The 12,461-nt window shown below is 43.9% G+C and overlaps 2 protein-coding genes across 4 annotated transcripts in view; one reads left to right on the top strand and one right to left on the bottom strand.

The window, feature by feature from the left end:
- ST6GALNAC3 (ST6 N-acetylgalactosaminide alpha-2,6-sialyltransferase 3) overlaps positions 1 to 12,461 on the bottom strand; it is a 570,510-nt gene that overhangs the window by 476,631 nt on the left and 81,418 nt on the right. The window lies entirely within an intron of this gene.
- On the top strand, positions 6,465 to 8,565 carry LOC114898304 (protein arginine N-methyltransferase 5-like). Its single transcript, XM_029227561.1, is given in 3 exon segments — positions 6,465 to 6,882; positions 6,885 to 7,114; positions 7,116 to 8,565. Coding segments are annotated over 3 exon segments (1,854 nt in total). The 5' UTR covers positions 6,465 to 6,467; the 3' UTR covers positions 8,325 to 8,565.

The following is a 12,461-nucleotide window of genomic DNA, read 5'->3' on the forward strand; positions in this document are numbered from 1 at the left end:
ACACTGGGAGGCATTAAGGCTAAGGGTGGGTGGCTCTGAGCTTTGGCATGCTTTACTAAGCATGGGCCGTAACGGCTTTTAACTTTGGCAGTTTGCAAAGTTTGTACTGGGTCATGGGTCTGGTTTTATAGTCTGCAGCTACCTTCAAACTGCTGTGGAAGTATCAGGTAAATATCAGATGCATTGTGTACTCAACTTGAATTTTCACAACGATCTTAAAAAAGCAAAAGTTACTGTATTTCATCAAATCTTAAAATGCTCTGAATGTAAGACACCCCATTATTTTAGCCACCACCAAGAAAGAAAAGAATACTGCCAATACTATAACATGTCATTCACTGTAAGACACGTATAAGTTTTAAATACATTAAAATGTGAAGAAAAAAGTGAGTCTTAAAATCAATGAACTATTTAATATTATCCTCATTTTTTATTCAAGGAATAAGACCCCCTTCAAAACATACACACGTTCTCTTACCTCTGAGTTTAAACACACGCTAGTCCCCCTACAGGGAACAGCCTTTCTCTGGCTCTGGACCTAGTCACCCGCCCTTTATCGTTCACATCAACCTTCAGTGAAGTCTTATGTGATTCCCAGGCCCGGCTGGGTCCCCCTATAAGTTCTCTCACAGCACTTATTCTTCTTTTCAATACTTTGAAGCCCTGGAATTATTTCTAATTATTTACTTCCATGTTTATAACTATGTATAGTCACACCCTGTTAGGCCTGGCCATTCCGTGATGGCAGGGACTGTCCAGTTTGCCTACCACTCTACTTCCAGGGCTTGTAACACATAACAGGAGCTCAATACGTTGACTCATGGGTATCTTGACAAAGCACTCACAAGCCTTATCTCTTTTAATCCTCACTACGCCACTGGAAGGTAGGTGCCATTATTTCCCCCGTTTTATCAAGTGAAGAAACTGAGGCTTGAAGAAGTCAATTAATTTAACCATGTCTCACAACAGAGAATTCAAACTCCAGCCAGATGTGCCTGACACCAAAGCCAGGTCGTTAACCATTAGGCCATACCCAGCTCCAGCTCGCAAGCAGAAGGCATGGAGGCAGGAATAAAATGGCATGTTGTGGTACAGAGAGACATCGAGATAAAATGGATAATGCACGTGCATCAGATTCAAGTTAAACTCTTATTGAGGACCTGCCAATTGCCTGAAAGTGGGCTGAGCACCTCTGATATGAGTCATTTATTCTCACAATCATACCATGGATTTGGACTTATTTATCTCTACTCTACAGTAAAGAAAGAGACTCAGAGAAGCTAAGTAACATGCCCACTCACACAGCTGGTGAGCAGCAAAGCCAAGGTGATGAGCTCTAAGTCTGGACAATGGATTTCAGAGGATTCTGGAGCACGCTTTCTGAAGATCTCTGTTTTTTTCTTGGTCCTATTCCCCAAGCTAAGTGCTGACTGTCTTTGGCCAATTGACAATTGACAAATGTCCATTTCTAACAACTTTTTCTGACCAACTCTGATCTTCACTTAAGGGTTTATGAGGAAAGCCTGTTAATATTTAACTGAAACAATAACGGGCACCACTATGATTAAATAGCATTTAGACAAGGCAAACCAATAGAAATGCACACACTCAGCATTAGGCACTATGTTAAACTGGCATCTGTACAGACTGTGTCCAAATCAAGGGGTGGCCTTTCAAGGCAAATTATGTGGCTCATTGCTGGGGCAAGCCAGGGTTGGAATAGCCAAATTAAAGTTCAGCTCCTCAGTAAAATTGAATTTGACACCTCTTTCCTCAGGAGATTGGGAATTATCTTCCCAACATGTACTTTAGAACATCAGTGTCAGCCCATCTGCTATCTAAATTTAGATCTCAGTACAGTATGTAAAGCATCTTTCTGCTGTGGTCATTAGCAGAGAAAAAACCTCCAAAGGTTCCATCATTAAATGAAGACCCACGGCATCTATTCCATCCTCTAAGGAACCTATCATTTCTTCTGCTGCTTTTAGTGAAGGACTGAGGGGAGGGGGCTGGGAAGCAAACTGAGAAGCAGCGTGACAGAGGGTCAGGAGACCCAGATGCCAGCCCCACTCTGCCGTACACTAGCTCTGTGACCTTAGTCAAATAGAAAAATCTCAGGGTCACAGAAAATCTTTAAGGTCCATTAGTTAAGACACGTTACTGATGTTTGAATCCCTCTAATAATATCACTGCTAAGTGTTGATTCGGTTTACGCTTTACACTCAAGTGATAGAGAAATCATTACTTCCCTTCCCTCTCCAGTGCTCTATAACGTCTGAGACCCTGGAGAAGGCATCGTAACACAAGTCTTGAAGGTTGGAGAGAACCTGAGGTCTGAAGGACAACTAGCTCTTAACAATACTGGAGAGCAGGAAGAGATCACAAGCCCATCTCTACAGAAAGTTATTAATTATTAATGAAGGTTAAGTGATCATGTAACAATTCCAAAAAATCAAAATCAAAAGAGGAGTCCTTGACATAAGTGGCTTGTCTGTAGAATAAAAAGAAAACTCTTAAAACGCTGAAACCATGTTTTCCACATTAAAGGTTTGACCGTAGAGAGAAAAAGATATTTAAAGTATAACACCTACATATAATAAATTGATCATACAGCAAGCTCGTCTAATTGTGGTTGTGGACTGGTGAAGGTCTACAAATTGTTATCAGGCTACAAGGAGACAGGAGTTTGCTCTAGAATGTAAATCAACTTTGTCATGAAGCGAGCTTACTGTTTGCTTCAGTCAATGTGTGTGGGGGGGGCGGGGGTGGTGGTGCATGCCACGACTTTCTCAATGAAGGAAGCAGTGCATTGATTTACATTCTGGTGCAAGTCCCTTATCTCGGTTCAAACAGTGACAAACAGTTCCCAGACTGGCTACTTCATGGAGTACTGTCGGAGACTAATAAGGTAGCATTTCCCAATGGGACTCTGATGAACCTGTAGCATCTCTTCCTTCACTCTGTGAAGTACAACTTCCCCAAACCACCAAAAGCAGAAACATCTGTTGTCTTATTCAGAAGCTGATGCACTGTCTTATCTAGACTATGGTAGAGCCTTCCAGCAGGTCCCCCTACCTTCAAACTATTCTGACACACGTTCAAGCCAGCCTCCACACTGCTACCACAGGAAGTGTTTTGAAACATATCTAGACAATTACTCCCCTGCTTAAATTCTTTTGAGAGCTCCCCAACGCCTACTGCATTAGCTTTAACCTTTTGAGTTTAATCACCAGCCATTCCCGTCTACCCCTTGACCTCCGCAATTATGAGTCATTTTCTGAACACATTACATACTTTCATCCACCTGTGCTTTAACTCATATTGTCTCCTCTACGTGAAATACTCTTTCCCTTCTAATCCACCTATAAACTCCTACTCATCCTTTAATAGCCAGTTCAAATAATGCCTCCTCTGAAAGTCTCAACAACCACCCCAGAAAGAACTATGTATTCAGACCCTCTGTGGGTGTGAGGGGGGGAGGGTAGTTCAATGCCATAAATAACAGGGCAGGCTCTGGAACCTGACTCCACAACACCTATCTGCATAACTTTCGGCAAGTTACTTAACATCTCCTGCTTCAGTTTCCCCATCCGTAAAACAGGAACAATGATATAGTACTTCCTTCACAGGGTGAATGTGAAGATTAAGTTAACTAACTCATGTAAAGCATTTAGCACAGTGCCTCACATATAGTAAGTATTCCTATAAATTATTGAGTCAGGCCAGTTAACTTCTCTAGCCTAGGAATTTGAAACCCAGTGACAGGGGCTCTTGGTGTTGGGACACCTTTATGCACCTTTATATAGTCTGGAGAGCAGGTCCATCAACGTCTGCTGCTGCAGTTTCTGGAGTTGCCCCTGGTCCCTACCCAGCCTGGGCTGGATGCTTAGGGACTGATTCATTCTTTGAGTAACTCCAGTATCTTTTAAAAAATTTATTTTCTTCTTCTTCTTCCCCTTCCCCTCCTCCCCCTGCTCCCCCTCTAATCCTCTCCCCCTCCTTCTTATCCTTCTTTTTTTTATTTTTTAAAACTTAAGCCAGGGGGCTTCCCTGGTGGCGCAGTGGTTAAGAATCCGCTTGCCAATGCAGGGGGCACGGGTTCAAGCCCTGGTCCGGGAGGATCCCACATGCCGCGGAGCAACTAAGCCCGTGTGCCACAACTACTAAGCCCGTGTGCCTAGAGCCTGCGAGCCACAACTACTGAACCCACACGCTGCATCTACTGAAGCCCGCGTGCTCTAGAGCCTGTGCTCGGCAACAAGAGAAGCCCACACACCGCAACGAAGAGTAGCCCCGGCTCGCCACAACTAGAGAAAGCGCGCGCACAGCAACGAGGACCCAACGCAGCCAAAAATAATAAATAAATTTAAAAAAATTTAGTTTTAAAAAAAAGTACACCACAAGATTTGGATTAAAAATGTATATTAAAAGAAAAAAAAAAACTTAAGCCAGGAAGAATCAGCCTCTCTCTCGCTTACACGTACCTTAGTTAGTGTAGGGATAACAGTAGCTATCGTATTGCTTATAAGGATTAAAAAAGATAATGTACAAAGCACTTAGAGCAGTGCCTGTCAGTGAGTAAGTACCTGGTAATTAGTAGCTTTCACTATTATCTAATGATAGCTCTTGGTATTTACCTAGTGTTTTAGAATATAAACTACACACTCCTGTGTTGCTTGCTTATTCTCCTTAACAAATGGGTAGAAACGGTAGCCACAGTTTATGGATGAGGAAATGGTGATGTTTAGGAGTATGCCCAAGATCATGAAGGTGGCAAGTGGCTGAGCTGGGAACCCTACCAAGGTGTCAACCTAAGTCTCTGAAATTAAAGCAAGAACTCTGAGACTCCCCACTACGCTGCCTGTTTCCCAAGACAATGGGTCCAGGAAATCGCCTCTAAGTATTCTCATTAAGGTGTCAAAAATAAACAAGGATCCCTTCTTTATTACCGTCAGAGGTCACCTGGTGGGTGGATGTGAGCCAGCGACTGCAGCCACACTGCCGAGGCTTGGGTCCTGCCTCCCCCACTTATTTGCTATGTGACTTTGAACAGGCCACTTAACTTCTTTGGGCCTCTTAGTGGGTTACTGTGAGGACTAAGTGAGTTAATATATGTAAAGGACTTAAAACCATGCCTGGACCGAAAGACCTAGAACAGCAAACACAGTACTGAAGAACAAAAAAATTAGAGGAATCACACCAAATGATTTCAAAACTTACAGTAAAGCTACAGTAATCCAAACAGCACAGTATTGGTGAAAGAACAGACACATACATCAATGGAACAGAATAGAGAGCCCAGAAGCAGATCCACACAAATAGTCCAGTGACCTTTGACAAAGGAGCAAAAATATTTCAATGGAGAAAGGATAGTCTTTTTAAGTAACGGTGCTGGAACAACTGAATATCCACATGCAAAAAAAAAAAAAAACTAACTAAACACAGGGCTTACATCTCTCATAAAAATTAACTCAAACTGGATCACAGACCTAAATGTAAATGCAAAACTATAAAATTTTTAGAAGAGAACAAAGGAAAAAATCCAGGCTACCTTGAGTTTGGAGATGAGTTTTTAGAAGCATCACCAAAAGCATGATCTAAATTGGACATTATTAACATTAAAAACTTCTGCTCTGCAAAAGACCGTTAAAAGAATGAAAAGAGAAGCCACAGAAATTTGCAGATATTTGCAAACACATATCTGACAAAGGACTTGTATCCAAAGAACTCGTGAAACTCAACAGGAAGAAAGCCCAGTAAAAATGGACAAAAGATCTGAGCAGAGATTTCACCAAAGAAGGTATATAGATGACAAATAAGCATATGAAAAAAATGTTTTACATCATTAGGGAATTACAAAATAAAGCAACGAGATACCACAGCATACCTTATAGCCATACCTATTAGAATGGCTAAAATACAAAAAAGAAAATTAACAATGCCAATTGCTGGCAAGGAAAAAGAGCAACAGGAACACTCATCCTTCACTGGCACGAATACAAAATGGCACGACCAATTTGGAAGACAGTTTGACGATTTCTTACAAAGCTAAATATAGTCTTAGCATATAATCCGGCAATCACACTCCTTGGTATTTAACCAACTGACTTCAGAACTATGTCCACACAAAACCCTGCAAGCAAATGTTATAGTAGCTTTATTCATAGCCACCAAAACTTGGAAGCAACCAAGATGTCCTTAAATAGGTGACTGGATAAACAAATTGGAGTATATCCACACAATGAAATATTACAAAAAGAAATGAGCTACCAAGCCATGAAAAGACATGAATAAATCTTAAATACATTTTGCTAAGTGAAAGAAGCCCATCTGAAAAGGCTATGTTCTGTATTATTACAATTATACGATACGATGTTCTGGAAAAAGCAAAACCACAGAGACAGTTAAAAAAATCAGTGGGGTCAGGGAATCTCGGCGTGGACAGCGCAAGGGAAAAGGTGGAGGCGATGGTGGTCAGCAGTGCCAGTGGAAGTCGCGTGTCCAGCGGGAGGGACCTGAATTGCATCCCCGAAATGGCTGACACCCTGGGGGCTGTGGCCAAGCAGGGGTTTGATTTCCTCGGCATGCCTGTGTTCCACCCACGTTTCAAGAGGGAGTTCACTCAGGGACCTGCTAAGAATCGGCCAGGCCCTCAGACACGATCAGACCTACTGCTGTCAGGAAGGGACTGGAACACACTAATTGTGGGAAAGCTTTCTCCACGGATTCGTCCAGACTCAAAAGTGGAGAAGATCCGCAGGAACTCCGAGGCAGCTATGTTACAGGAGCTGAATTTTGGGGCATATTTGGGTCTTCCAGCTTTCCTGCTTCCCCTAAATCAGGACGATAACACAAACTTGGCGAGAGTTTTGACCAACCACATCCCACTGGCCACCACTCCTCCATGTTCTGGATGTGGGTGCCACTGGTGGCACCAGAGGACCTGAGAGATGTGCCAACTTCACACACAGAGGAGTACGGTGGAGAGGAGAAGACATGGATGTGGTGGCACAACTTCCGGACCTTGTGTGATTATAGCAAGAGGATTGCGGTGGCTCTCGAAATTGGTGCTGACCTCCCATCTAATCATGTCATTGATCGTTGGCTTGGGGAAGCCCATCAAAGCAACCATTCTCCCCACCAGCATTTTCCTGACCAATAAGAAGGGATTTCCTGTTCTTTCTAAGATGCATCAGAGGCTGATCTTCCAACTCCTCAAGTTGGATGTGCAATTCATCATCACAGGCACCAACCACCACTCAGAGAAAGAGTTCTGCTCCTGCCTCCAGTACTTGGAAAACTGGAGCCAGAATCGACCTCCACCCAGTGCCTATGAACTCTTTGCCAAGGGCTATGAAGACTACCTGCAGTCCCCACTCCAGCCACTGATGGATAATCTGGAATCTCAGACATACGAAGTGTTTGAAAAGGACCCTATCAAATACTCTCGATACCAGCAGGCCATCTATAAATGTCTGTTAGACCGAGTGCCAGAGGAAGGGAAGGACACCAATGTGCAAGTGCCGATGGTGCTGGGAACAGGCCGGGGGCCCCTGGTGAACACTTCCCTGCGGGCAGCCAAGCAGGCAGACTGGTGGATAAAGCTGTACGCTGCGGAGAAGAACCCAAATGCTGTGGTGACGCTGGAGAACTGGCAGCTTGAAGAATGGGGAAGCCAGGTGACAGTAGTCTCATCGGACATGCGGGAACGGGTGGCTCCAGAGAAAGCGGATATCATTGTCAGTGAGCTTCTGGGGTCCTAAGCGGATAATGAGCTGTCACCGGATGATGGCGTAAGCATTCCTGGGGAGTATACCTCCTTTCTAGCTCCCATCTTCTCCTCCACGCTGTACAATGAGGTCCAAGTCTGTCGGGAAAAGGACCGCCACCCTGAAGCCCAGTTTGAGATGCTTTATGTGCTGTGGCTGCACAATTTCCACCAGCCGTCTGCACCCCAGCCCTGTTTTACCTTCAGCCATCCCAACAGAGATCCTATGATTGACAACAACCACTACTGCACCTTGGAGTTTCCCGTGGAGGTGAACACAGTGCTGCATGGGTTTGCAGACTACTTTGAGACTGTGCTTCATCAGGACATCACTCTGAGTATCTGTCCAGAGACTCACTCTCCTGAGATGTTTTCATGGTTTCCCACCCTCTTCCCCATTAAGCAGCCCATTACCGTGCGTGAAGGCCAGACCACCTGTGTACGTTTCTGGCGATGCAGCAATTCCAAGATGGTGTGGAATGAGTGGGCTGTGACAGCACCAGTCTGTTCTGCTATTCAGAACCCCACAGGCCGCTCTTACACCATCGGCCTCTAGCCCTGCCTGCAAGTGTCTAGAGCCTTGGAAGCAGCTTCAGGTTTTGCCCCTGTAGCACCAAAGGTGCAGTAAGTACACCATGGGTTCTGATTTGCCTTGCCCATCAGAAAGGAGCATTTCAGTCCACTTTCCTGCCTTACGTCAAGATGGGCAAAGGATGAGAATTGCAGGGCTCACGCCACCAATCTGTGAAGACTTCAGGCCAAGGCATGAGGAATTCGTGTTGGATCTGCAGCTACTCCAACAGGCACTCAGCCTCAAGTGCTCTCTGGGATAGCCCTGAGAACATGTGGATTGAACAAATTTTCAGCCCTTTTCCCTGCCCATCTCTGTTCCTATTTTGATGATTTTGGGTAAGGAGGAAATACAAATAAAGTGAGGTTATGGGCTTTCCTGCTCCAAAAAAAACGAAATCAGTGGATTGGGGAAGGGTTAAATAGGTGAATTGGTGAAGCACAGAGAATTCATAGGGTGATGAAGCTATTCTCTATGACACCGTAATGGCGATACCTGCATTTCTCAAAACCCACAAAAAGTGAACTTTAATATATGTAATTTTTTTAAAATCATGTAAAAGGTTAGGGGAATCCCAAGATGAAATGCAGAATGTGACCAAACAATCTAACTGTATTACAAATGTATGAAACAACCTCACTGAAAGGAGTGGAGAAAAAAAAAAAAAAGGTGCTCCCTAAGCAACTTTGGAAATAAGAAGTCTGTAAAACTATGGCAAAGGAAACTGTACGTAAGCAGCACTGTACTCTAGTGGATAAAGTTATTTTCCATGGGGGTCTTGTCAACAATTCTGACACTGCTATACATGCATACTGGAACTGAACAATTAAGTAAATACATGGCGGATGGTGGGAGCCAAGTTTACCATACTGTTGGAGTAGGAGATCACAGATCCCCAAGGGCAGGAGGCCAGAATGGTCCACGTGGTAATGGATTAGAATTGGAGACATCAGTATGCTCATGTTTAACTTAATACAGATACAGACGGTTACATACAGATCAATTTATAAATTAGTACATACACATTCATTTCCCTGCTCTGTCCACTGAGAGGGCCTCTAAGCAACAGCAACCCTGTAGCAACAAGAACACTTAGTGCCCAGATCTTGGTTTTAATACCACCCTCGGAGAAACGACTGATTCTAGACCTAGGGCAGGAGATGTTAAGATGAGCCTGGAGTATCTTGTGTCAGAAAATAAGAAAGTACTCAGAAGAACAACAACCATCTCACAATGATAGAAGTAGGTCAGAGGACACAGAGCAATGGAAAGAGCTCCCAGTGGCCAAAGCTGGAACAATCTGAGCAACAAAGTAAAGTAATATTTTATGATAACCCGAAGTACAAAATAAATCTCCATGAATATCCATACTGATGCAAATAAACAACTGAATAAATAAATACATGGATGAGAAGAGATAAATTGCCTGGGCAGGAGAACTGCAAAGAATTTGTGTAGCTACTCTGCCCTCAAGAAGGCGAAGCATAACTCCCCACTCCTAAGTGTGGACTCCACACAGTGACTTTTTTCCAAGAACACAGTCTGGATACGGGGGTAGTAACTTTACAGGAAAGACACCTGCTAAACACTACTGCAGCTAGGTGACAAAGGTCAACATCAACCATGACAAGTCATGTGGACAGTATGTACCCTTGATAGGATGTGATGGGAATGGCATTTTATCTGTGAGGTCTTCCCCTCAAAATCTGTAACCCAGGGCTTCCCTGGTGGCGCAGTGGTTGAGAGTCCGCCTGCCGATGCAGGGGACACGGGTTCGTGCCCCGGTCCGGGAAGATCCCACATGCCGCGGAGCGGCTGGGCCCGTGAGCCATGGCCGCTGAGCCTGCGCTTCCGGAGCCTGTGCTCCGCAACGGGAGAGGCCACGACAGTGAGAGGCCCGCGTACCGCAAAAAAAAAAAAAAAAATCTGTAACCCCACTCTAACCATGAGAAGACCTCAGACAAATTCCAACAGAGGGACATTCTACAAAATACCTGACCAGCGCTCTTCAAAACTGTCAAGGTCATCAAAAGCAAGGAAAGTCTTAGAAGCTGCCATAGCCAAGAGGCTCTTAAGGAGACATGGCGATTAATATGATGTGGTATCCTAAATGGAACCCTGGAACAGAAAAAGACAGTGGGTCAAAACTAAAGAAACCCGAATAAAGTCTGGGCTTTAGTTAATAATAATGTACCACCAACATCGGTCTACTAATTGTGACAAATGTGCCATACTAATTTGTTAATAATAAGGGAAACTGGGTATAGGGCATATGAGAACTCTCTGTACTGTCTTCACAGTTTTCCTGTAAATCTAAGCCTGTTCTAAAACATAAAGCTTATTAAAATAAACAAAAATAAACCATGTCTGGAGTATAGTAATGCTATATAATTATTAGCTAGTAATGATGCTGGTAGTAGTAGTAATGGATCGGGGGTGGGAGAGGGGAATATTTGCTATGTGAGTCCTTTATGCTCTTCCTGTGGAAATTTAGTTTCAAGGAGCCAGAAAGCAAGCTGTCACTGTGCTGGTCGCCAAGCAACGACCACTCCCAAAACCTATACCCCCAACAGGAATAGCACTGCCAGCAGCTCTACTGATTAACACTGGTGACTTTCTAGGGGGGAGTCACTCCTCATTCTTACAAGGAAAGGGCAAGTCATCTCGCACATCCTCCAAGGCTGACAAATTTTTTAAGAAAAGACTGGTGTAAATGCAAAGATGTCCATAAAGAGATGCCTTGTAATCTGGAGGAACTTCTGACCAAGGGTCAAGGAACTGATCCCATACAGCAGCTGCCAGATGACCTGGAAACCCCAGAAGTCAGAATGGTGGCTTTTTTAAATGGTAGCACTCCCTGATGTATTGAGTGAGTAAAATATGGCTTGCATTTCCCTTGCTTGAAATTTTAAATCCTCTCTAAATGGAATATCTCCTGTCAGGCTGACCCACACCAACCATGGGTACTCTGCAGCTCTCCCAAAATAAACAGGATCAACACAGAGGATCAAGTCCTCATCTTCCACCGACCTTCATATAAACCTGCTGCAGCCACATTTACACCAAGTATGTGGGCAAAGGAGAAGAGCAGACTGGATGTACAGCACTTCAAAAGTAGACATTGCTTCTGCAAGTGTAAAAAAGCCCCAGGGCTACAATCACATCTCATTAATGAAACACAAATAAGCAGGGACTGACTATGCTTAACTTACAACAGAAGTTTCCAGACACTAATCTTCCCACTCCTGTCTGGGCTGGAGAGTGTTATGTTCATAACACACCTTGAGAATGGAAGCTGAGACACAAAGTAGCATCTTAAATGCTGTGTGCTTCTGGGGACTTAAACTGAGACGCAACCAGTTTTTCCCAGGTACTATCGCTTTAAGAGTGACAAGAGTGCCCTCTAGTGGGAAAGAAAGGGTCCTGCATGCAGGGTATAAACCTTGTGCCCGACACCTCGCTAACCTGACCGTTGCAGGTTGCGTTCATGCTGTTGGTTCCTGCTCTCTGTTTTCTTCTTTTCATTATCTTGATGGTGTTCCAAGAGAATAGGCCACATCCCATATACAAGAAAATTCGTGGGGGAAATAAATATACTCAATTTCAGGTGGACTGGGCCAGGTTCAGCTTTACTTCTCTCCTGGTTAGCATCTACCTGGCCTATAGCTCATCTTCGACACTGAAAAGTCCACTCCAACCACAGACAGCTGATATCTCCTCACCACTAATACAGACCGATGAGATATCTCACACCAGTCAGAATGGCCATCATCAAAAAATCTAGAAGAAATAAATGCTGGAGAGGGTGTGGAGAAAAGGGAACCCTCTTGCACTGCTGGTAGGAATATGAATTGGAACAGCCACTATGGAGAACAGTATGGAGGTTCCTTAAAAAGCTACAAATAGACCTACCATATGACCCAGCAATCCCACTACTGGGCATATACCCTGAGAAAACCATAATTCAAAGAGTCATGTACCAAAATGTTCATTGCAGCTCTATTTACAATAGCCAGGAGATGGAAACAACCTAAGTGTCCATCAACAGATGAATGGATAAAGAAGATGTGGCACATATATACAGTGGAATATTACTCAGCCATAAAAAGAAACGAAATTGAG

The sequence above is a fragment of the Monodon monoceros genome, unplaced genomic scaffold (assembly GCF_005190385.1).
Source record: "Monodon monoceros isolate NGI ecotype Baffin Bay Population unplaced genomic scaffold, NGI_Narwhal_1 Super_Scaffold_18, whole genome shotgun sequence".
NCBI classification, from domain to species: domain Eukaryota; kingdom Metazoa; phylum Chordata; class Mammalia; order Artiodactyla; family Monodontidae; genus Monodon; species Monodon monoceros.